The 24,924-nt window shown below is 41.4% G+C and overlaps 1 protein-coding gene across 2 annotated transcripts; it reads right to left on the bottom strand.

Moving 5' to 3' along the window:
• Nucleotides 1-879: 879 nt before the first annotated feature.
• On the bottom strand, nucleotides 880-23,179 carry rbm33a (RNA binding motif protein 33a). Of its 2 annotated transcripts, none has more exons than XM_053495573.1 (19): nucleotides 22,962-23,179; nucleotides 20,954-21,041; nucleotides 20,017-20,065; nucleotides 19,866-19,939; nucleotides 19,491-19,752; nucleotides 15,878-15,979; nucleotides 15,592-15,757; nucleotides 15,254-15,486; nucleotides 14,196-14,514; nucleotides 13,367-13,428; nucleotides 11,887-12,013; nucleotides 11,442-11,725; nucleotides 11,012-11,272; nucleotides 10,633-10,929; nucleotides 9,975-10,481; nucleotides 8,324-8,512; nucleotides 7,939-8,118; nucleotides 7,388-7,476; nucleotides 880-6,307 (listed from the first exon to the last, which is right to left on the bottom strand). In XM_053495573.1, the coding sequence occupies exons 1-19, from the start codon at nucleotides 22,978-22,980 to the stop codon at nucleotides 6,259-6,261; spliced, it is 3,357 nt and encodes a 1,118-aa protein (XP_053351548.1). In that variant the 5' UTR covers nucleotides 22,981-23,179; the 3' UTR covers nucleotides 880-6,258. The 2 variants fall into 2 exon arrangements, with proteins under 2 accessions (XP_053351548.1, XP_053351549.1); XM_053495574.1 differs by having other exon boundaries at nucleotides 8,324-8,509.
• Between the last annotated feature and the right edge of the window lie 1,745 nt (nucleotides 23,180-24,924).

Here is a 24,924-nt window from a genome sequence, read left to right as displayed (position 1 = left end):
GCAAATTCTAACAATGTTCTCATAATTCTGGCATGATTCTAACAATGTCCCTATAATTCCAGTACAATTGTAACAATGTCCCCATAATTCCAGTACAATTGTAACAATGTCCCCATAACCCCGTTACAATTCCAACAATGTCCTCATATTTCCAGCACAATTCTATCAATGACCTTTTAATTCTGGCACGATTCTAACAAAGTTCTCATAACTTCAGCACAATTTTAACAATGCCCTGATAATTCTGGCACAATTCTAAAAAATGTCCTCATATTTCCAGCACGATTCTTACAATGTCCTCATAATTTCAGCACGATTCTAACAATGACTTCAATATTTCAAGCGGAATTCTAACAATGTCCTCATAACTCCGTCACAATTCCAACATTGTCCTTATATTTCTAGCAAAATTCTTACAATGTCCTCATAATTCTGGCATGAGTCTAACAATGTCCCCATAATTCCAGTACAATTGTAACAATGATTCTAATGATGTTCTCATAACTTCAGCACAATTCTAACAATGCCCTGATAATTCTGGCACAATTCTAACAATGTCCCCATAATTCCAGCAGAATTCTAACAATGTCCTCCTACTGCCAGCGCAATTCTAACAAGATCCTCATAATTTCAGCACACGACTATCTTAATTTCAACAAATTCTCATTGTTCCAACATCATTCAAACACTTTTCACACATGTCCAAAACTCCAATTCTAACACTATTATCCCAACACCATTGTCTTAAATCCAACACATCTCTCATTATCCCAACACCCCTGTCTTGATTCTAACGTTATTCTCTCAATTCCTAGACTTCTAGGTTTTGCTGATTATGTTTTTGATTGTGGTATAGAACGTAACACTCACACATTCACATTAGTTTCAGATAATTTTATTGTTTTGGGATTTGTGCTTGCATTTATTTAACATTTACATGATGACAAAAAGAGCACGTGTACATACTGGTACAGCCATGACAGCAGTTTAGAGAAACACACAGTTTTGAGTGATCACATGACTTTCAGAGTGTACAGTACATTGTCTTTTTATATGGAGCGTTCGCTTTCGCTTCGAATCCCCAACAACAACGCAGAAGTGTGTGCGTGTGTGTGTGTGCGTGTAACAGAGAAATCACTCGGAGCTCTGATCGAGTGTGTGAATGCTCGCTTGGGTGCAGCGTCACTGATCCACGGTAAACAAACTAAGGAAATCCACACGCCACGTCCTCCCTGCTTTAATATAAAAAAAGGCAGGTCATGTGAACATTAAAGGTGCAGTCGAGCGTGGAGAAGCCGATTCGCTGATAGAGAGCATAAAGGAATTCACAGAATTCTCTATTTGATGTTTAGCAAAACTGTGAAGAGAGAAAAGACAGTGATAACAGAAAGGATGGTGAAGTTGTTCTGCCCCTGGACCTGGGGGAAAAAATTACTTAGAATTAGAGTTTTTAAAAAAGCCGCTCGCCAGGAAACACACTCTGTGGACAAACCAGTCATTAGTTCAATCAAAACCCGAGTATTAAAGGTGCGGTTCAGCGAGTAAAGGTGCAGAATGCAAGATTAACAAACCTCAATTATTTAGGATATTATTAAAACCTTTAATAAATCAGAGCATTTTTAAATAAAAAATTTAGAATTAATGTAGTTTATATGTTGTTTTTTATCGAATCGCTCTTTTTTTCTGGTTCTTTCTTTCTGACCTAGACGTTAGCTCCGCCTCCTGCTTAACTTGGTTTCTGGTTAAGATGTTTCCTTTTAAGTGTCGTCCTTCAAACAAGCAGAAGGCTTAAAAAAAAAAAAAAAAAAAAAAAAACACAGCAGGAACAAAACCAAGTTCATTATAGATTCCTCTTTATAACTGATAAAGCATCTAAATGAGCAATTTAGAACTGACCAAGTTAACAAATTTAAAAGAATGCAATGTCTTGCCCTGATTTGAGTTTACATTTTTCTAGGTCTGAATTTAGCCCCACCTCCTCTAAGGCAAATCATAGCTGTTTGAATCTACCACCTTTAACTCAAGGACAATTACAATGTTGTTGGGATTGCGTTGACAGCTTGGTAAAGTTTATGGTCTATTGTCTGGAAAGCGACAGGGCTGTAAATATTACACACTGCCCCTTTAAGGTTTTGAGCTCAAATCTAGTAAAGATCAGCTGATGCGCTTGGTGTCCGATGGTAGCTTACGTACTAGAGCTGCAAGGCTGATATTTTCATTAAAAACAAGTGTCCAAATCTACCTACAGCTACAAAAAATATATAAAAATCTTTAGGCTATAGGCTGCACTGTTTCATTATGGTTAGCCTTGTTGCTAGAAAGTGAAGAAGCCGACACCGGACACCAAACCGGTCTTTAGCTGATCGACTGCGTTTGAGGAATCGTTGCTGAACCGCTCCTTTAAAACCCCTTCATGCCGTCAGCAGTCTCTGGAACATCTAGCCCGAGAAGAAAAAAAATCTAATTAGTAAAATATATAAAATTTACCTAAAATGACGAGTCTATCCTTTAAGGAGTTACTAATTATAAAACAGTTTCAGTGATTTTCAACATATAAAATTGATTTGGAAAAGTTTCCAACATTGCAAAATAATAATCATCATAGTAAAAAATAAAAAATAAATAATGCCCTCTTCTACATTGTTGCAAAATGGAATAAGGTCCTCCAAATGATTCTAATAACTGAACCACATCATAGTACAAGTAAAATAAGGTTAATTAATAGTAATAAATAAATAAAAAGGTGACCACAAACTTCTAATGAAGTTACTTCAAGATTCAACATGAATCCAGGTTTTCTTATAAGATTTGTTCCTATCAGTTTAAATCTCATATACGTCTAAAAAAATGTGTCACGTGACACAGGTCAGCATAGCTGATACGGTTCGAAGTTAAAATAATAAAATTAAAATCCATATAAATACAAATGTAAAAAGTGTGCTTAAATCTGAAGATCAAAATGTAAAAAAATAAATAAATAAACAAATTAAAAAACAAAATGTAAACGAGCAAAATTTCAGCATGCGCGTACAAAATGATAACGACGTCTTACCAACGTTTTACGAGAACACCTGTGGACGAGACAGAAATAAATACTGACCTGTTTCATATATTCAGCTATCACTTTGAAATTTGAAATAAAAGACCTTGATATGTATTTAAATTTTACATAAAGCATGTTTTGAATTAAGGTTGCTTTCACATTTGATGATTTTTTTTAACCCTAATTTTTTTAATTTCCTCAAATTGAATGTATTTAATAATAATAATAATAATGTTGTCCAGAGGAAGTCACGTAATCATATGACAACCGTAATAAAACTCTTGCATCCTGTAACCATAGCAACGCTCTTACCAGCTCCTAGATAATTAATTGTCTTAGGAAGACAACATCAAATGTGAAAACATGGTTAAGTTTAAGAAAAATATTTTTCTTTGAGACTGAGCTCAAAAATAAATGAATATATAAATAAACAAAAACCAAAAAAAGTGCTTTAAAAGTCGAACAACCAAAAATTCTAAAAACATCAGGATGTAAAATTTCTTAATATTCATAAGGGTTAGGGTTACCACCCTACAAACACACACACATAAAACACACACTTTAACCCCAAACACATGGATGGAGAATGTGAAGGTGAAGTGAAATGAGAAGAGAGATATATTACACCGAACCCCCCAAATCACGCACACAAAGTGACCCGTCTGCACATCCGTGTCGTAACATTATATACACATGACCATCGTTTATTCTTTTGTTCCTTTTCCTTGTTTTTTTAATCTTTAAAACATTTTCAAATAATAATAATAGTAATAATAATAATAATGATAATAAGCCTGGCAAAGATAAACCTTCGGCATGAGCGCGCAGCTCACAGAACGTGTAAAACAATCCAATGTTTGTGTTTTAGTACAAGGTTATGATCTTCAAAAAAAAAAAAGAAAAAAAAAAGAAAATCACCTGCAGTTACAGTCGAATTTTCTGAAACGTCTAGTTTAGCCACGTCTTATATACAAGGATCGTGAGCGCTGATAGCGGCTGCTCCCGACACACACCTGCTCCTGGACAAGCGCAGAGCAGAGAAGCACTGAATAATTCACACTAAAGGAACGAGCATGAGGGGGCGGCTACTACGCTCGCGAGAAAAGAACCAAATATTAAGCCGCATTCATTCATGTTAAACCACCTGAGCTGAAACGTGCACGCGAACACATCCATCTCTTTAATAAAAAAAGAAAACCAGCGCAAAAAGAATAGACAGCTACGGCGCTCATCAGCGATACACTAGAAACTGTGACAAAGTGGAAATCCGTCTCAGGCTGAGGAGGAAAATATTATATCTCACAATCCGTGAGAGGAGAGGGGAAAAAAAAAAAAAAAAAAAAAAAACGCTTGCACGGCTGGTTAGCAAAGCTAGTGCAACAATCCGTCGCTCTTGACGAACCAGTAGCACTAAATGAAGAATAAAATTGCACTTCAGAACACATCCAGCCATAAAAAATTTCTAAAGAGTCCTGTAAGGGGGGAAAAAAAAAAAATCAAGGACCTTTTTATAATTGCCTCAAAGCAGTTTAGCGATGCTAGCAAGCTAATCCTTCAGAGTCACAGTGAGAAACTGACAAGGAGTTTGGTAATGATATCATACAGAACAGAAAAAGAGATATACATGCTAGAATCCTGATTAGCAAGGCGACACACAAATTGATAAAAAATGGGGTGTTTTTACCTCAGGAAAATATTGTAACCTCTTAGGATCTCCACAAATTGATATATACAAGGTATTTAGCGCAGAGCTAGCATGACGGTACTTAAGATTTGGACACAAACACTTTATTTGGACGTTAAATAAGAGCTGAAAACCTAACGGCATTGGGCCTAAGTGCGCTTTAAATCTTATGCTGATTAAAATCTAACACTCTGGCTGTGAAAGAAAAGCGAGGAAGATTAAATATTTAGCATAGCTTTGATAGTTAGCATAGATAAAGTGAAAAAAAAAAGAATTAAGGATCTTGTTTTGCCGTTAGCAGTGTTTGTGTAGCATTCCTCTTTTCAAACTGCAGAGTCAGGACGTAGATAAGAAAGAAAGCTGTCGCTATGCACTACTGCATCCTCTTTATGGCTAATCGAAACAGAAAAGATCGACACTGAATTAGGAAATAATGAGGACACGGCGAGCGATGCTAGCGTTAAGAAATAACCGCTGAGGAAACCGTGAGAGGACACTCGCCTTAAAATCTAACAAACAAAGCAAACTATGGCTAATTAAGAAAAAAAAAAAGCTGTCTTCTTCCAAAAAAATGACTAAATGCTAATATCTTAGCATGTTAAAGTTAAGGTCTGGAAATACTGTGATAGAACTGAAAAAAGAAAATCAATAACGACTTTATCACAAGAAAAAACTTAATTGTTCACATATGTAAGCAGAACGCACAGTTGCGGTTGTGTTTTAACCATGTAGAAATCTTAAAGGTATTATCAAAAAAAAATTCTTATAACCTTAGGGCTAATAAGGAAAATGAGAAAACTATGCATGTTAGTGTTGTTAACTCTTCTGAAAATCCTGCAACTGTGCAAACTGTGATAATAAAACAAATACTAAGTTAATATTCCAACCCACAATCAGAGCTCAGAAATAAAAAAATCTACGTAATAAAAGCTGATTATACGTTGCATGAGCGTGTCCAAGATACGAACTACAGCTACTTCATACAAGCAAATTACTCAAAGCGATTCAGATTATCGTGCGGCAACAAATCTCCCATATCTGTTTCTACTCGCATGCTGCCCTCTAGTGGTGGCGGCATGTGCAACTCCAGCCTTCAGGGAGAGAATCTTGTCCAGGAGTGTGCATTTAAAAGTGTTTAAACGAGGACGGGAGCAAACGCTATCGAGCGTCATCGCTGTCGACTACGCAGGTTTGCTTTAAAAACTCTCATATCATTCAGAGACAAAAGAAAAACAGTTACAATCATATTAGCAGACGCTAATAATAACAACAACAACAACGTTCTACGGCGTCTCATCAGTCAGAGCGTTCTGCCCACCTCAGTTTGACAAGTTTTAGGAATTGAAACAAAACATGAAGCAGCTGCTCACGGTGAAACCATGGACGATTAAAATCCGAGTCGTTTCTGTTTCCACTGCGAGTTCCTCCGAGGCTCGGTTTAGTGTTTTGAGATCGTAAGAGTAAAACGCGGCCCTCGGTTCCAGGAGCTCGCTCCGGTCTCTCTGCTTTAGCGCTGATCGTTTCCTCGTCCTCAGCCGTCGATAATGGTCACGTCGATGTGGGACAGGTCGATCATGTGCCTACGTGATTACAACACATGAGGGGAAAATTTTTTTAGCTGCTAGTCAATTTACGTAAGCTAGCTACAAAATAAACAAGTGGTGTTTCACGTTATGGCCAATCATGATGGAAAACGATCAATAATAATAATAATAAAGAAATAAAAACTTGTAATGTTGCTGAGAAAAATGCAACGCATGAACAAAACATAAAACATCCTGATTATTAGAAAAAAACTTAATTATGTTTTAGGTTGGTCTCTGACAACAAAGACTCCTTCCTTAAACATTAAGTAAAACATCTTGAACAGTTCTACAAATGTATTTGTTTACATAATTTAAAAACTTTTTATTATTATTATTAGGATCCAAGCACTATGACATCGGCCCTATGTCGTCTTCGTGTGTGAGGTGGGGAGGGGGGTTTGTGAGGGCGCAAGCTGCTTGGGCCCGCTCATCGCTGCTTGCAACTATATTTGTTTTATTGCTATGAATCACAACAAGGAGGAGATGAGCAGATGGTCTGGACGATAGAGAGCGACAGTAGGGAGAGTGTGGGAGACAGTATTTTAAATCTTAACGGACTTTGAGTAGCCGTTTTTACGTTTTTCCGTGGCGATTGATGTCAAACTCCCAGCCACTGGATGCAGTGCCGGTCCCGCGCCCAGATACAATGGGAGGTTGCTTCAGAAAAAGCATCCGGTGTAAAATCTGTGGCAAGTTGTAGTGCGGACTGGATATTCTGCTGTGGCGACCCCTTGCCGGGAGCAGTCGAAACACCAACAACAACATTATTATAAGTCGTAGATGAGGTGAAGCGTCCGAAATACACGTTCCTGTGCAAGTTCTTGCTATACTAATGGTAAAACATTTCTTCTTTAGTTACTTTGTTTATCATGACAGATCAAATCATTATGATAAATATTCATATTTAGCGCCGTTTTTTGTGCTGTGTTGCAACATAATAAACAAACTGACTTTATTCTCGTTTAATGTGGAACACAATTTAATAGATATCATTCCATGTGTTGTAAAAGTTTTGACTTTAAGGCGCGTACGGGAAGCAGGCTGAAGTAGGAGCAGCACCTCCTCCGCGCTCACCTGTGGAAGCTGTGCTGGAAACTCAGAGCGTGCTGAGGGTTCACGAACGTGGCGATGGCTTTTCTCTGCTGCGGCATCATCTTAAACATCTACGGAGAACAAAAACACTCAGATTTTCTCTCTTTGGTCTTAAAATATGTATATATTCATTTCCTTTCAATTAAATATCATATTCAAGACATAAACCTGGTCTCACTGTGCAGAGATTGAATAAAAAGTACCACATGATGGCAGCATTGCACGATAATATAGCAGAAGCAGAAAACCCAGTGACTCCGAGCGCCACCCAGTGTTCTGAAGTGTTACTGCATCACAATACATTTTACAACAGACTGCTGTTGAAATACATCGGACACTGGAGACTCACTCCTTTAATAAACAGTAAAATTCAATGCCACATGATTTCTTTTATATTTCTGTGACCGAGTTGTTACTACAGAAACGTGAACACGTTTAAACAAGCGGACTAATCGATACAAACAGGAGGTGCTGTTTTAGACAAACAACCACCGGATGACCAATCAGAATCCAGAGTGGGGTGTAGGTTGTACCTGTATGGGGCCGATAGAGTTGAGCAGGTTTTTGATCTGATTCTCGGTGGTGGAGGACGACAGGCCATCTATAGACACCGTGCTGGGCTGAGGCTCTGCGACTCGGTTACTCTGTCTGTTCTGAGGCGCCACACGACCACCTCGGGCTCCGCGACCACGCCCTGGGCCCGAGACTACCACCTGCGCGCACACACACACACACCTTAGATTTATATGTCAACACTGACATTAGTTCATTCGCAGTCAAAAGCTGAAAGCAATCTTAAAACAACAGTGTCCTGCTTTACATACTAAACAAACGTGACGTTACGTAAACAATATTGTGGTGTTTTCCCCCCTTCATACATCCGATTTGTTCACTTTCTCTTTCATTTCCAGCTCGTACCCGGTTACTCTGGTTCACTTCAGGATGATGCGGCTGCAGCAGTGCTGGCGGTGGTGGTGGTTGTTGTTGCGTTGGTGGTCCAGCGGCTGCCACCGTGACCTTCCTGCCGGCGGGCGGTCTCTGCTGTGGAGCGGCTCGACCAATCATCTGCTGCGGCTGATTCAGGAGGGGCGGGGCTTCATCTCCCTGCTGAAGAAATACACGCCTGTTTATTCTGCACATGCGGCGGGAGGCGTGACAGGTGCTCGGGTAAAAAGCCGCTCATTTCACACGCCTGGCAATACCCGACCCTTTTTCGCTGTTTTTTTTAAATTGTAAAAATGCGTAACATTTCTTCAGACCAACCTTGAAGGAACTCAAGTCCCGTTCAACTGCTGATGATCACGTGAAGAAGTTGTCGTCTCATGTTCTTGTGTAAATCATATTATACTGACTAATAAGTTAGATAGTTAATAATTTTTATTTTTTTTTTATCACTAAAGTTACTTAACATAAGGAGGACATTATACTGTATGTACATTACAATCTTTTCAGTTAATGAATTAATTTCCTTCTTTTCTTTATTAACCGTCTGATCTTTATCACACCGGTCTCGCTCTCTTCTTTCCCTGTCTCACTGCGTCCTTGCACGCGAGCGTTGCAAATAAAACATGACAAAAGACGTAGAGATTCTGACCCGCGCTCCCGGCCTGGCGTGTGAATTCGAACGAGACGCTATCACGTCATCACCCTCTCGTCTGATGCGCGGGCAGATTAACGCTGCTGAATGGAAAATCCAGAGCTGCTTGTCGGATGCTAAACTCTATTATTCCCTCACCTCTTCCTCCTCCTCTTCCTCCTCTGCTCCTTTTGTGAACATTTCATTTACTCTTATCACCAGCGCTAAGCTTAAAAGAATATCTGTCCCCGTTTTTTTTCCCCTCTCGCAGGTATTATTACAGCGATACCTGCGAGCAGGAAGAAGATTAATTGCGCTTGTCGTGGGATTGACACCTATTTTAACACGGATCAACGTCAGGCGGCTGGAGAGGGAGACGATAACGATGTCAATCCGTTTTCGAGGATAAGATTACGTGGTTTTTATTTTTTCTTCCTCCTCTTTTCATGGTTAAGACGTTTATTTACGAAGCGGCACCCATGTCAATTAAAAAAAAGAAGAAAAAAAAAAGATAAACGTTTATAGACTTAGTCCCGATGGAGTGAATAAACTTGAGGACTCGCGAACCTTTTAAGGTGCCGTCGAAATCCAAAATGCCAAGCAGCTCACGCTGACAAGTGCCATTTCAGCGCTTCAGCGGTAAAGAGTGTGCTCAATTAGACCCGAGCGGCGCGGCAGAGGCTTTATGGATTGAGCGACGTTCGCGCCGAGCTCTTACACTCGTTTTCTTTGTCCAGCCTCAGAGAAAAATGACAGGACGAAGGGAAAAAATTAAAAGGACACGCGGGATGTGAACTTTACATCAGGCCTACTACTTGTCTCAAGGATGAAGTCTGACGCTTGACTTTTTTTTTTTATATCATTCTTCACAAAAATGTCCAACGCGCCATTGTCCTCAGGCTCACCAGCGTCTAGACACATAGTCCAATTAAATGTAATGTAACATGGGAGGGGGGTGAATACTTATGAGCTCGATAATAAACTTGTACTCACGTTTAGTACTCGTTTAACAGCTCGCACTTTTGGCGGGATCTGTGGCGTGCCAACGCCGCCGCTGTTAAGCCGCTGCATGACCGTCCTCTTCCTTATGGTGTTGGCCTGCGTCTGGACCGGTGTGATCTTCTCCACTGGGGGCGCCGTCACGCCCACGCTGGCACCCGGGAGCTGTGGAGCGGGTCTCTGTGGGTTCTGAACGCGCGGCTTTTGCTCCAGGCTGGGGTTCTGTAGACGGGATTTGATGCCGTTGGGGGCGGTTGATGGGGGCTGAGTCGGGGTGGTCGGGGGTTGAATGGGGGGTTGAGTCGGGGGTTGAGTCGGGGTCTGCGTGGGGGGTGCTTGGGCGGGTACTTGGCCCCCGAGGCGCTCCAGGAGCTCCTTTTTGCGGGCCCCGGCCTGCATCTGCCTGCGCATCTCTTTACGTTTAAGGATTTCTTCTCGCAATCGCTTCTGCTCCTCGATCTTCAGTCGGTACTGACGCGTCTCCTCGTCCTCCTCCTCGTCCTAAAACAGAGAATTAAAAAGACTTATCAGTTTAAGGCTGTGTTTACCTGGACAGGTGTGTTTTGGTGGTGTTTATGCTTAGGTATTGGGTTGTTTGGCCGTGTTAACGTGTATAAATTTGTGTTTTTGGCGGTGTTTTGGCCGCGTTTACCTGCGCGGGTGTGTTTTGCGTTGGTTTTTGGACAGGTGTGCTCGTCTGTGCAGCTGGTATTTCATTCTTTATCTCTGAAGCACTTGTAGGTGGGGTGGGTTTAACAAAACCCCGCCCTCGCCCAATGGCTCCTCCCCCAGGCCCCAGCCCGGGCCTGGCGTTCTGAGCGGTCTTGGTGACGGGTCTAGGCTGAGGCGGGCGGGCGGGGTCCATGTTCCCGGGTGCAATGGGGAGCTCACGCAGGTTACTGTTGCGCTGAGAGAGGCTCTGGAGCTGCTGCAGGGACGAAGGAGACCCCTAAACACACACACACACACACCAATAAATGAAAATTGTAAGACCACAAATTCCGCAATATGTCATCTTCTGACTTTTATACCATTCTCATGCGCCCCATGTTGTTTTGTGGGCGGGGTTTCATCTGTCTAGGTCCGCCCGGAATGGGCTGACGGAAGGGCGGGTGTGAAAGGTGCATGATGGACCGCGGCTCCCCAGGCTGGCCCTGGTGTTGCTGCTGGTGGTGGTGGTGATGATTATGACGCAGAGGCGGGACTTCCTGTCTGTGTTGCTGCTGGTGGTGGTGCATTGGGTGATGATGCGGTGGTGGGGGCGGGTCATGATGCTGAGGCTGCATTAGAGGCTGTGTGGGGAAAGAAAATTAAAATAAAATAAAAAAAGGACAGAAAAACAAACACACACACACACAGAGTCAGAACTGGAGTTAGAATTTAAACATCAACTGCATTTTAGAGAACTGTTTCATTCCTAAAAATGTGTGTGTGTGTGTGTGTGTGTGTGTATGGGTGTACCTGCATGCCGAACGGCGTGTGGGGCGGACTGAAGGGGGCGTTGTGCTGCTGTGGAGGAAACGGTTGTCTGGGTCCCATGAAGCCTCGGGGCATGGGTGGGGAAGGAGACGACTGAGGAGGGGGCAGATTGGGGCGAGGAGGAGGAAGGTCTCTCTGGAACATTCCACCACCCGGGGGACAGAACCCCGGCCCCGGCTGAGGGAAGGGCAGAGAGAGGATGCTGTTGTTTAACAGGGGGGCGGAGCCTGGGAGATCGAACAGGGGCTGCGCTGGGAAACGTGGCTCTGCGGAAGAGCGAGCGTACAGTGTTAGTACTGATGCATACATTACCCATAATTCCCTAGCAACAAACATGAGTGATAAACTGCCCGCACTAAACAGTTGTGTGAGGTTTTGCTCAATAGACGTGACACTACTCAAGAAGCAACCAAGTTCTCAGGTTTACCGCTGCTGTAGAATGGCTCCCTCTCCTGGTGAGGAGGTGGCGGCGGTCCCCTCCACTGCTCCTGAGGCGGGGGTCTCTGAGCCTGGAGGAAATTACCCTGGAGGTGTTGCGGGAAATCCACAGGGCCCTGAGAGCAAAGATATGACATAAGATGAATGAGAACCAAACATCAAAGCAGAAAAAAAAGAAATTTAAGACATAAATGTGCTTTTCCACAACTTTTAGGTCGATGTTGTAAGGAGACATTGTCACGTTCTCATCACTATGGAAGGAACGGTTACATTATTTTTTTTAAACAAAAAAAAAAAGGACTAAAACCCGTCCTGAGATAAGGTTCCTCCGATCTCCCTGCCGAATAGCGATCCCTTCATCACCGACTCTTTTATTCTCTTAAAGAAATTACACTCTGCTTATAAAGAGCTGCGCCGCTTCCTCTCGGCTCATTACAAATGACTTAAGATGCGATCGGGCTTTTAATCCGGGCAAAGGTGCGCGCTTGGTGGGGGGAAAAAAAAGTTACTTAAAGCAAAGTCAATCAGCCGGATTAGCTAGGCAGAGCAAGAGGAGGACTGTGGAACGGGCAGCTCCGTCACAATGGGAGCTTAACAGCAACCACAATGCCTAATGCTGCTCTAATCCTCAGCAAATACGCATCGAGAGGGTCAATATGTGTAACCTGATGGGATCCGCATGAGAGAGATAAAACAAACACTGAAAGACAAATGGACACCTTTTTGAGAGGGGCTCAGGTGCCAAGGTAAAGTTTAATGAGATAAGAGAATAGTTTTATACACTGTAAAAAAATGCTAATATCTTTACAAAAGAATTTCATACATGGGGAGAAAAAAAATATCTAGAATGTTACGATGCGCTTTAGAGTAATGTTCAGCCCTGGATAAATCCGAGTAAATATTCAGAAACCCAGCGTTAATATTCATCAGAGAGCTGATAGCGAGGCGAGTCGTCCGCGTATGATAATCGATGCTAATCTGGCACCCAGAGGGCCGTCAGTCTGTGACGCCACTCAAATTAGCATTGTAAATAACGTCAGGCTATGAATATATAAAATACAAAAGCTACTCCACCTATACAAGCGGCTCAATTAGGCCTGAACAGCCCTTGCGTGATGTTCAATACTCGCCGATACAGATAGTAAAGACAGTTTTTTATTTAACACTTTATATTTATATGAGTTTATTCGGTTATGATATGAACGCTAGCTTGTTGTTTTTTTTTTGTCCGCTTGAAGCACGTAGAGCTGCAGCAGACATTTTTTCACCCTCATTGAACGATCCTTACATTTCAGTCTTACATTTAAGATACTTTATCTGCTTATTATAAGACGCCGTCTGGGGTAAAAAGTTGCAGTTCTGTCAGACACCACCAGGGGTCACCTGCGTGCAAAACCTCATGTACTCCATACTCACTCACATTCGAGACGCAGTGTTGTGCATTTGTAAGGTGCCATGTGCTCGCTTACCGGAAATCTCTGATGGCCGAGGTTGGGTCTGGGCTGATTCGGTGAGGACGATATCAGCGGAACTGTGAAAAACAGACACCAATGTACACTCAAACTGAACTTATTACAGGTGTACAAGTTGTACAAACAAAGACACGCCCCTAACTGTGTATAACTTCTATACACAGATGCAGATACCTATATATTCCCTTACATGGTTTGGATGTTTCAGCCACACCCTCTCAAACTTCTCTTACTTCCTTATATGGGTTTAAAGACGTAAAAAGATGTCTATACTACATAAAATAGTTTTAAACCACACCCACTGCTCTCACTTCCGTATATGGTTCAAAAAAATTTATAGATGTCTATGGAGCACAAAGTAGTTTTTAAGCCACGCCCAGTTAAGGCTGCTCCCTCTTCCTTATATGGATTAAAACTACACAACGTATTGTCTTAAGCCACGCCCACTTAAGGATGCACCGACTTTCTTATATGGATTTAAAGACAGCAACAGATTTTGACATTACACAACGTAGTTTTTAAGTTACGCCCACTCATAGCTGCTCTTCCTTGTATGGGATCAAAGACATTTATTGATTTCTATACTACGTAATGTACTTAGGAATGCTTTCACTTCCTTATATGGGTTCAAAGACATCTATAGATTTTTACACTACATGAGGTATTTGTTGTCTTAAGCCACACCCACTCAGAGCAAGACAATGTAGCTGTGAAGCCACACCCACTTAAACCTGCTCTCATTTGCATAGGTACACACAACACTTTGTATTTTAGATGCATTAAAACAAACTATCTTGCACGGGGTGAATAAGTAAAGACGGCGTACCAGGCGAGGACGGCGACGGCCCTCTGAAATGCGGGTTGATGTGAATGTTCTTGGGATGATGCTGCTGCTGCTGCTGTTGTTGTTGCTGCTGCTGGTGGTTGGAGTGTGCGTGTGGAAGTGGGTGCGCGTGCCCGTGCGGGCGTTGCGGGTGCAGTTCCTGCTGCGGCCTCTGGTGCGGCGCGGGCGAGCGCGGAGGCATCAGGGACTGCAAGGGCTGCTGGGGAATCGGGATGAGCGGTGCCGGGAATAGACCCGGACCTACACGTTGGACGGAGGGGCGGGGCTGTGGACGATGGGACTGAGGAGGAACCATTCTGGGCTGAGAGAGAGAGACAGAGAGGGAATAAAGTAAAACGTAATGAAGATAGAAGGTGTAGCTTTGAGCTAATCCTAGTAGGGAAGAAAAAATTCAATTAAACCTTTACGCATCACTAAATCAGGGCATTTTTTAATAAACAAGTAAAAAGATTAGTAAATAAGAGACAGGCTGACAGGACTAGTCATGACAATATTTAAAGATTATTAATAGTAAAAAAAAAAAAAAGGTATGAAGGGGTAAAAAAACGGAGGGGATTACACTCCTGGATGGATATTTAATAATAAAATAAGCGGAGAGCTAAATCCTTAGACAAAGTGCAGATTTAATTTGGCGTAATGCTTTCTGATGGACCGCTGCCAAGTCGTTCAGGGTAATCCGTGTACCAACATGGATAAGAGCGGGAGTCGAGCTAATTGACTTTTCTAAAGCAAACCTACTCGGTTCCGCCGGAGACACGTGAACCTGAAAGGACGGACGTGTACGAGCGAAGGGTTAAAACCAGCACAAGCTAAAAAATGAATAAATACATTTTAAAAAAGACGCACAGCTCCAAAAACAACAGACATTTCTTCTTCACTTTTATTGCATTTTTTTTTGTTAAAGACTCCATTAGCGATCAGAACTAGTCTATAACGCAATCCCTGGAGTTGATGATTTTCCCCTACAAGCACTTTCCCAGAGTGGTTTATCTGACGTTTAATAAACAGGCGATGTCGTTTGTGATGATGTAAGCGTTCACCTGCATGCCCATGTTCATTGGGATCAGCGGCGGTCTGGATTCGTTCATCCTCCCTTGACCCGCGCATCCATCTTTACGGAAACCCCCCATGCCGAACGATGGAGGTCCTCCTCTCCCTCTTCCTCCTCCTCCTCTTCCTCGTCCTCTCCCTCGGTCACCAAAGCGATTCTGTCTCCTCTGCCGTTCCTTTTCCTCAAACTGCTGCAGGTCTGCTTTGGCCTCTTCTGTCAGTTCTAAAGGAAAACATTATACACGTGAATAAATATACATCAAAAACGAGTGACGCTAAAGTTCGATAATGAAAACTAATTCTGATGGTTGTTTTTAATCGGACGCACCCAGAGTTTCCGGAATGCTCCGGCGTTTGCTGCTGGCGTCGGAGAGACGGACCACGGTGCTGTCCTTACGCTCGGTTTTAAAGCGCAGCCGCTCCGATTCCTCGTCCTCCTCCTCATCCTCGTCGGATTCTTCTTTCGCTCCGGTCTCGGGTTCTGCTTCGGCCAACTTTAAACAAAAATAATAAAAATATCAATAAATAATTAACAAATTAAATTAACATTCTAGGACTTTTATCAGCACTAGAGGGCGCTTTGGATGATTCCCCAGGAATCGCTCGTCTCTCACCTCTTCTGCTTCCGTAACCTGCGAGACGTCTTCGACTTCCTCTCCAAGCTCCTCCCCCTCCGCCGGAGCCATTTCCTGGGGCTCGACGCCGTACTCCTCGACCTGCAGGGAAAGAAGGTTAAGCGGTGCTGCGTTATTAGAAAATAATCAGCGATGATTAGTGATCGATTATGATTTTCATCTCTGTTTGATGTTTCGGAAGATTAAAAGCCTGCGCGGCTTCGCAGACAAGGATCTGGGATGAACATGTTAGCGTTGCGTGTGGAAAAGAAGCAGCGTGCACGTGTGTGTGTGTGTGTTAGCTGGAAGAGGGGAGTGGGATTAGCATAACAGTGGGGATCTTGGTCACATTTCTATGCCCCATTAGTATTCCTGCCTTCATTTGAAATTCAATGAGATGGAAATGATCGAGACGATGCACTAAAAATCTGGATAAACACAAACACACACACGCATGAACAATATCACTGACCGGATCGTCTTAATGCGTAGACACCACAGCCACGCCATGACATGAGTGATCTAATCGTTGACGTTTCCACGTGCAACACACACCACAAACATCCCTCTCACACACACACACACTCTATACTGTACACTCCTATCTTTTCTGTCTATGCTTTTATAGACGAGTGTTTAATTCCTATAAACGTCCTTCATCTACAGTGACAGAACCTCTCCGTACAAGGCCATGTGAACAAAGATATCTCACACACACACACACACACACACACACACACACACAAGGTGTCTCCATCAATCTAAAACCTTTTATACGGTAGACAAAAAACGCTGCACGCATCCCAGAAACCCTTTCACCGATCCTTCCTGTGTTCAATAAATAAATAAATAAATAAATAAATAGCAGAGAGAAGAGAACAAACTCATCAATCATCCGGTCCGTGTCAAGAGTTTAAAAGGCTGAGGCTAACAATCTCTTCACCTCTTATCTGATCCAGGATGAGGTCCTGATTTCTTTCTTTTTTTTTTTTTTTTTTTAAAGCCATTGCTGGACAAAAGGGGTTTGGAATGAAATGTCACTTTACAGACTATAAAAAACAAACAAAAAAAAAAAAACATAACAGACGGAATAAAGTGTTGTGTCTAGATCTGGCTTCCTGTCAAGTAGGAAATGCACTGGAATCTGAGATAAACCACACTCGTAACGTATTAAGAAAAAAACACAACATAAATAACACATTGTGTGTGTGTGTGTGTGTGTGTGTGTGTGTGTGTGTATAGGGGGGTTCCTGAAAAATCTGCTTATCGACTTATTTTTTCAGTTAATGGTAAAATAAGCAACTTTGTTGACTTCCTATTTTTATAACTAACAAATACAGGATGTAAAACATGATTGAATATCTTTTTTTTTTTAAATAAATTGTAATCCACAATTACATGTGTGGTACTGAGTAAAGCATATCTTGCTCACTGGCCCTTTATCGATGTTTCTCGTTGGCTCCGCCCACAAGTCGGCGTAAAACCACTAAGTACCCAGGACAGCCAAAAATATTCCACGCAAATGAGCGAAGAATTCAAACTGTGTATTTAAAACTGCTTTGTTGTAAGGATGAAACAATTCCTCGAGTAATTTGATTACAAAATTACTATAATTATTACTATAATTATCGAGGCAAAATCTTCTGCCTCAAAGCTTCTTTTAATTAATTTTAAAACTTGCGTTATGTTTTTGCGCACTTATTTGTTTGGTCGTGACGCAGCAAGCTTCCGGATGCGAGCTGCCACTAAACACCGACAAAGAAGAAGCGCTTACGTCACCCACAAAGCGGAAGGAGACACAAACAGTTAGCTGTGTATTGATTTGAGGGAGCGTTCTGTTGCGGCTGCAAAATGGAAGGGAGCAATAAAAATATAGTAAACATTTTTTTATTTTATGTCTGTCTTAGTTTTTTCAAAACTTAAAGTCATTTGAAATACCTTTTTAGCATTACCTTTAGTTTACCTTTTAGTTTTTGCATCTGAGAACAGGCTAAAATAAGAATGTATGACTCTATAATGCACTTAATTCATCTCAATCAACTTTAAGCTGTTCCTTATAATGTAAATAATGACAATGTTTATTTTTGATAAAATGCTGTATGCATTTAAAAAATAAAAGCAGATTTTTCTAAAAAGAAAACCAATTAATCTTTGTTGCTCTTATATATTTTACATTGCTGTTTAATTAAGCTAAAGTACATTTTATCCAATTAACTGATAGAATTTTTCGTAGAATACTTAATTACTAAAATATTCGAGAGCTACAGCCCTAATTTGGAGTGAGAATGTAGAGATAAATCGGTTTCGTTACGCATCGTGAAGGTTTTCTATGGCGATACGTCTATTTCAGTTCCTGCATAATCCTACAGGTGGCGCTCTGTAAACTATTCACACATTGGCAGGCAACACAGCGCCTCTGTGTGGTATCACAAGAAAATTATAGGCAAGTTTGTTTAGAACTCTAACAAATTCCAAACAACAACAAAAAAATTATTATATATATACACACACGGTGAAACCTCAGATTGCGAGTGACACGGTTTCCAAGTGTTCCTCAAGACGAGCAAAGATTTTTAATACATTTTCACTTGTTAAAGTCTTGGTTTACGCAGATAGCGTTAGCTCGCTAAGCTAAACGATCCTAAGCGTGGCTATCAAAATTTGCGTGTAAAGCAGAGAAACACGTCAAACCTAATGGAACATCTAAGGACACGTGGAATAAAGTTAAAAGCAGAGGGATGCAGCGTGTTTAACAGCCTGCAGGCATCAGCTGGCAGTATGTGTGTGTGTGTCCTGACTCCGGTCAGACCACTCACTCATCGTCTATACCGCTTAATTCTGTATTCAGGGTCACGGGGGCGGAGCCAATCCCAGGAGACTTAGGGTACGAGGCCGGCTACACCCTGGACAAGGTGCCGATCCATCGCAGGGCACACACACACACACTATGGGCAATTTGGGAACGCCAATTAGCCTATCTTTGGACTGTGGAAGGAAACCCACCAAGAACATGGGGAGAACATGCAAACACCATGAACACAGAGACGGGAATCAAACCTGGACCCTGGAGGTGCAAGGCGACAGTGCTAACCCCTACACCCCTGTGCTGCCGGTCGCCCAGCAAAGTCAGGAGGCCTGTCAGGTTTTAGCAGATACGACAAATATGGTCATATTTCTGAAAACTAATTAACGTTACTGTTCTTAGGGCTAAATTTTTGTAGTTGGATCAAGCAGTACATAAATCAGTGGTGTTTTTATCTACTTATATTTATGTAGACATTAAATATGTTGTTTATTTTTTCCAATAAAAAGCCTCAAGTTCTGTAATGTTATCCATCATTTTTGTGGTTCTGTTTTTTTTTTTGTTATTTCTTTTAGCACTGTATCGTTTTAAAAGTACCTTGGATTGTGAGTAACTTGGAGTCTGCAAGCAAACAAAATGTTTTAATACATTTTATAACTGGAACGAGTAGTATGTAAATTCGCTTTGATATATGAGATTTCTGGATGCCTTGCAATCCAGGTTTTGCTGTATTGTTTTGGCACCCATATCATCAAAAGAAAAACCTAAACGGTGCCCAACCGTAAAGAGATTAAAGATTTAAGAACGCACTTGAAATTCGTCGTCGAGCGGCTCGTTGATCTGCAGGTCCAGCACCTCGTCTTCGTTTCCTCCTGTGTTATACTCCACTCCCTCTTCCTCTCCTCCGTACTCCTCTGTCCTGTACCCCCCCTCCTCCTCCTCCTCCTCCTCCATCTGCCCCCCCGCAGCAGACGCTTCGTACTCCTCCGCTGTGTAAGCATCGTCCTCCTGGAGCTCGTACGATTCGCTGAAACCCAACGTCGCGTTCAGGCTCACTACTGCACCCTGCCCACTAGATCACACATAGCAAAACAATGATTATAAACAAACAAATAAAAAATTGTTAAAAAACAATAATAATGTAATAAATAATAATGAAAACGCGATAGCGGATTCGTATCGAACCTGGTGTTCTGCTCCTCCTCGTCGCTTTGCAGCAGGTCGTCGTTAAGCTCCTCGTCCGACAGCTCTGACGGATTCTGCGGGAGGATCGGACACGTTTAACTCTCAGTCCGTTCCCATATCTGACGTGACTCTTGTTATCATGTACACTTACCTTCTTAGACGAGAGCCAGTCCTCCTCGAGCAGGTCGCCTTCCATATCGCTACGGAGGCAGAAAGCCGTGTCAGACAGATCACTAAAATCACTAAAAAAAGCACAAATCTCTAAATTGCTCCTAAAAAAAAAAAACATGGATGTGACGGCGCATGAAAGGTAAAGACGTCGTCGTGTGCCGCGCTTCGAAATGTTTCGCAAATGTTAAATCAATTCCTGAAAAGTCACCAAAGAAACAAAATGTCATCAGGAGAGCGCTAAAGTCATTTTGTCATTTTAATCAAGTTTGAAGTTCATCACTCCTTTTTTTTTTTTATTCGTGGATTGTTTTTAGGATTTTTTTTTTTTTTTTACAACCTTAAATTTTTTTTATGTTTAGATTAAAGTTTCCTTACGAAATGTTTCGCACTTTTTTCGCCTTAACATTCTGTTTCTGTCTTTGCTTTTTTTATTTCCATGTCACATTTTCTTGTCCGTGACATTATTTCTTACATTTTTATCCTTTGCTTTGACTTTTCCCTCCATGAAAAATAATCGTGTGAGCTACAGACAAACACCTGAAGATGTGAGCGATTTGCCAAGTGTTTTGTCAGCTATTTTCAATTTTAGTCTTAGTCTGGGATAAACGTCCCTGTTATAGATCATATTTGGTCTATCTTATCCTATTTTTGTTTAGTCAAGTTTTAGTTGACTAAAAGTCTGTGCATTTTAGTCTAGTATTAGTCAATAAAAACGTAACACTTAACAATAAGATTATTATTAATTGACCCTACAGTCGATCCTGTTGTCTTTGGCCCGAGTAACACTGCTGTGATAACAAAGAGTTAAAGATGACTGAGTTTGTAACGTCCCGTGACTGCGCCCGCAAACTGATCAAAACAAAAATGTACTCTTACTTTGAGGGAAGTGAAACAGACCGCAGCAGACATTTACTCACCTGTCCAGATCATCATCATCATCATCTCCTCCTCTTCGTCTCCTCGATCTCTCAGCTCCCGGTTTATCATACTCATCGAACTCCTCATCTGCAATAATCACACACAGGTGGAATGAACTTCTGAACACGTTGTAAATCTGCACATTGTAAACCTGACAGGGAAGGTAAATTCGATTCAGTTCTGAATCGTGATTCTTTTGTGTGTTGATTGGCGCATTGCCACACTGCTTAGAATCGATGATTATACAGAGATGAGCTGAGCGATCAGCCAGTGACCAGACCAGACCTCGGATATAAATGATCCAACAGGAACGTTGCAGTTTTATGGCGCTACATTATCAACAAAAAGCCTCCGATCTGTCTCTCTCTCCAAACTGTGCGTAAATTAGACTCAAACCCGCTCATTACACACACACAAGTCTCAAAAACGCCGCGAGCGCTAATTAGTCTAAAATCTCAAGGCGGTAAAACGTCGCCTTTTCTTTTTAATGGGTATATTTACACATTTTCATTCCGTGTGGTAGGAGTGAACTATTTGCCATGTTTGTTTAGAAATAATAATAATAACTACGGCGTAGGACGGAGATACGCGTGGCTCAGTTAAATGTTAAACCCTTAAAATCGTAAAGTTTTTTGTGTCGTTTACATGCTGCGCTTGGTTTTTGAGGAACGGGCCACATTTAATCAATCATTAAACTTTTTTAAAATAGTAATAAAAAAATTGGATATTTATAAAATCCTGATAATCATCGATTCGCCATTTTTACTGGTGAAGATATGGCATCGTGAGGTGACTAATGATTGTTAGTCAATCAACCCTGTTCATCACCGACACTGAAGACTCCTTTCATAAACATGTGTGCTACATGAACATACCGTTATTGTATTATATATACAGTTCCCGCTACATGCACTTAAAAGATCTGAATGTCTGAATGCTGACAGTTGGTCCACTTCAAAATAACATCCTGCCATGTAACACACTTTAATGCATTATTCAATCAATACAAAGCATTTTATTTGATTTTCTTTAATCTATGAGGCAAGTCTACTTCATATGATGTCCACTTCAGTGAGTGAACACCTTTTAACTGACTGCTTGGAAGACCTGAAACCAGTCGCAGAAGATTTCTGCATATCTGTATGTCTGTCCAGACAGATTTTGTCGCAACATCAGGCAAAACTGTCTGGACAGAATTTACTGAAACTTTTGCAGTGCTTAGACAGGTGAAGGTTAACCTGCATCATAAGTGAAATCAACATGTTAAGTACAAGCGACGTTATAAGCAGTTATGTGTGGGATTTAATAATCTACTAATGCGCTACTGTCTCAATGTAAACAAACACCTGCACCAACAGATATTAATTGGACAAGATAAACAATATTTTCCTGGGATTAGTTCATATTTTAAAATAACAGCGCTGAAGTGGTATAAGTGAGTCAATTTAAGATAGAACTTCATCTTTCAACCTGAAATAATAATAATAATAATAATAATATCACTGATTACATTAAAGCTTTAACCTTTAAACTGTTTCTTTAACCATCAATGACGTTTAATTGCACTAGTTACACACATTTTAATGCATTAATTAATCACTACAAAGCATTTCCCTTCATGAATTATCTAGAGCAGTCAAGTCTGCTTCATATGGTGTCTCCTTCAGTGAGCTTTTAAATGGATTCTAAAACGTACGAATCAGAAATTCCGAAGATTTCCGAAAATACCCGAGTGAGCCCCCCTCTCCCCCCTCCCCGAGCTGTACAATAGATTTACGCAACAATTTGCGAACACAGACATAACCCAAGCTTTCTAAACTTTTCGAAGACTTGGAAAATTCCAGAATATAAATATTTCCTTTATGCATCTTGTGATTCTAACATAAGAACCTCCTCTATTATAAAGCGTTAAAAAAAGCCCGTCATGCTAACTAGCAAGGAAAAACAACATGCTAACATGCGCGGTCTCGGTAAAGGTGAATCCATTTCCCTGGCTGTCTCTCATACCTCGGGGACTGGCCGCCATCACACTGGACGGCAGGTGTCTTCAGGGTGTTTGTTTCCTTATAACCGTGGATAGGTGCATTTGGACAGATATAGACGGTGTGTGTGTATGTTTTTTTTTGGTATTTTGGGAGTCGAGCTGATACACAGTGGGTTTTATGTAAAGACGGCGCTGAAGTCATACACAAACATGGCGGACCGGTCCGCTCGCGCGGTGCATTATGGGTAGCGCTAAAGGCGGAAGTGCTGAAATCAAAATGGCGCTGTTTGTAAAAAATAAATAAGAAAAAAAAAGATAAATAAAGAGTATTATTTGTTGATACATCTTTTGTTCCTCAGATGTAGTGTCTGAAAAGTATTTGTAAAATGTAAACTCTAATAAAGTGTAGTTCTTAAAAAAACAGTATTGTAAAAGTAATAACTTTTATTTTATGTTTAATGTGTTATTAATGGATAACTGATATAATAAAGCGAGCGCTCTTTGTCATTTCATCTCAGAACTATTACTTATGAGTAAATAAATATTAATAATCTGCACAGTGGTGTAGTGGTTAGCACTGTCGCCCTGCACCTCCAGAGTCCGGGTTCCGTTCAGGTTCTCCCCGTGCTTGGTGGGTTTCCTCCTGGTACTCCGGTTTTTTCCCACAGTTAGAAAACCTGCAGATTAGGCTAAATTGCCCGTAGTGTGTGAGTATATGTGCCCTGTGTCCAGGGTGTACCCTGCCCCGTGGCCTAAGTCTTCTGGGATAGGCTCCAGGCCCCCGCGACCCTGAGTACAGGATAAAGTGGTGTAGACAATGAGTGACAGTGTGTGAAGTTCTCCAAGCGTTCTGAAAAGTTGGCTGCGTTAGTCTATCCCAAATGAATAAATAAAATGAATGAAAGAATAATTGTTGCTTGATGTGTCCACCTCGCCTTGATACGCTTACCTGCTGGCGATGAACTAGGAGAGATGGACAAGCACACACGCATGGTGCGTCTAAAGGTCTCCGTTTACACGTATTATCTGCAAAGAGAGCTTATTTAAGCTTTTGGCCAGGTGCCCTGTGTCTGTGAAATCCTGTAACCATCCTGTGAAATATGGAATCGTCCCATATTTTAACCGAAAAAGACCTGTTTCGTATTGAACTGATACGGTAACCATTTGTTCAATATTGAGAATGACAGTGAAATCGACAGGAGGGAAATAGTAGAAGTCTGAATACTACGATGGTGATTTGTATGAAATAGAAGCAGGAAGTCAGTGTCATGGTCTCTACCAAACCTAAAAAACAGAGACTATGCTTCTTATTGCGCGACCCAGGGTGGGGTTTTGCTGTGGGGCGGCATTGATCACGTGTAAAAATAATGGAAAGGTTCAGAATTATGGTAACATTTGCACGATTGGTTTTATATAACTCATTTGCGTGGTAATTAACTTTGTTGTCACCCTGATTCAAGTGTGTGAGCCAGGGGACTGACTGGGTAGGTCTCTCACTCAGAAATATGAGATAAACAGTGTTATGTGTACTGTATGATTGAACTTGATGTGCTGTGTATGAATAATTTTTGGTCCTCAGTGGTGTCATAGTTACTGACTACTCAGGGTAGCAAATGAAAGGGGGCCCTTTTAAGTCAGGAAGGAAAAGTAAGAGGTATGGATGAAGAAAGAAAGGAGCCGAATGAGATCGCTCTGTACAGGGCCCAGAGTTCTGTGCTACGGCCCTGCTGCCCTACATGGAGCTGATGGTGAGTATGTAGGTGGTTTTGCTATTGGGTAAGGTAGGCCCTATTTCTTTTTTTCTTTTTTTTGTTTGGTGAGTATTTCAAATGTCAGTTGTACCAAGGTCTTCAGAAAAGTTTGCAGCTACAGTATGCTCTGGGGTCTGTCCCAAAATCCCAAAACCTCTTGTGCTCAAGGCCAAACATGTTCAGAAACCCTCACTGCATGTAGAACATCATTGTGTTTAATGTATAAAACGATTAA

This window comes from Clarias gariepinus, chromosome 1 (assembly GCF_024256425.1).
Source record: "Clarias gariepinus isolate MV-2021 ecotype Netherlands chromosome 1, CGAR_prim_01v2, whole genome shotgun sequence".
NCBI classification, from domain to species: Eukaryota; Metazoa; Chordata; class Actinopteri; order Siluriformes; family Clariidae; genus Clarias; species Clarias gariepinus.
The sequence above is the reverse complement of the archived record's forward strand: the minus strand, read 5'-3'. Positions and strand labels throughout refer to the sequence as shown.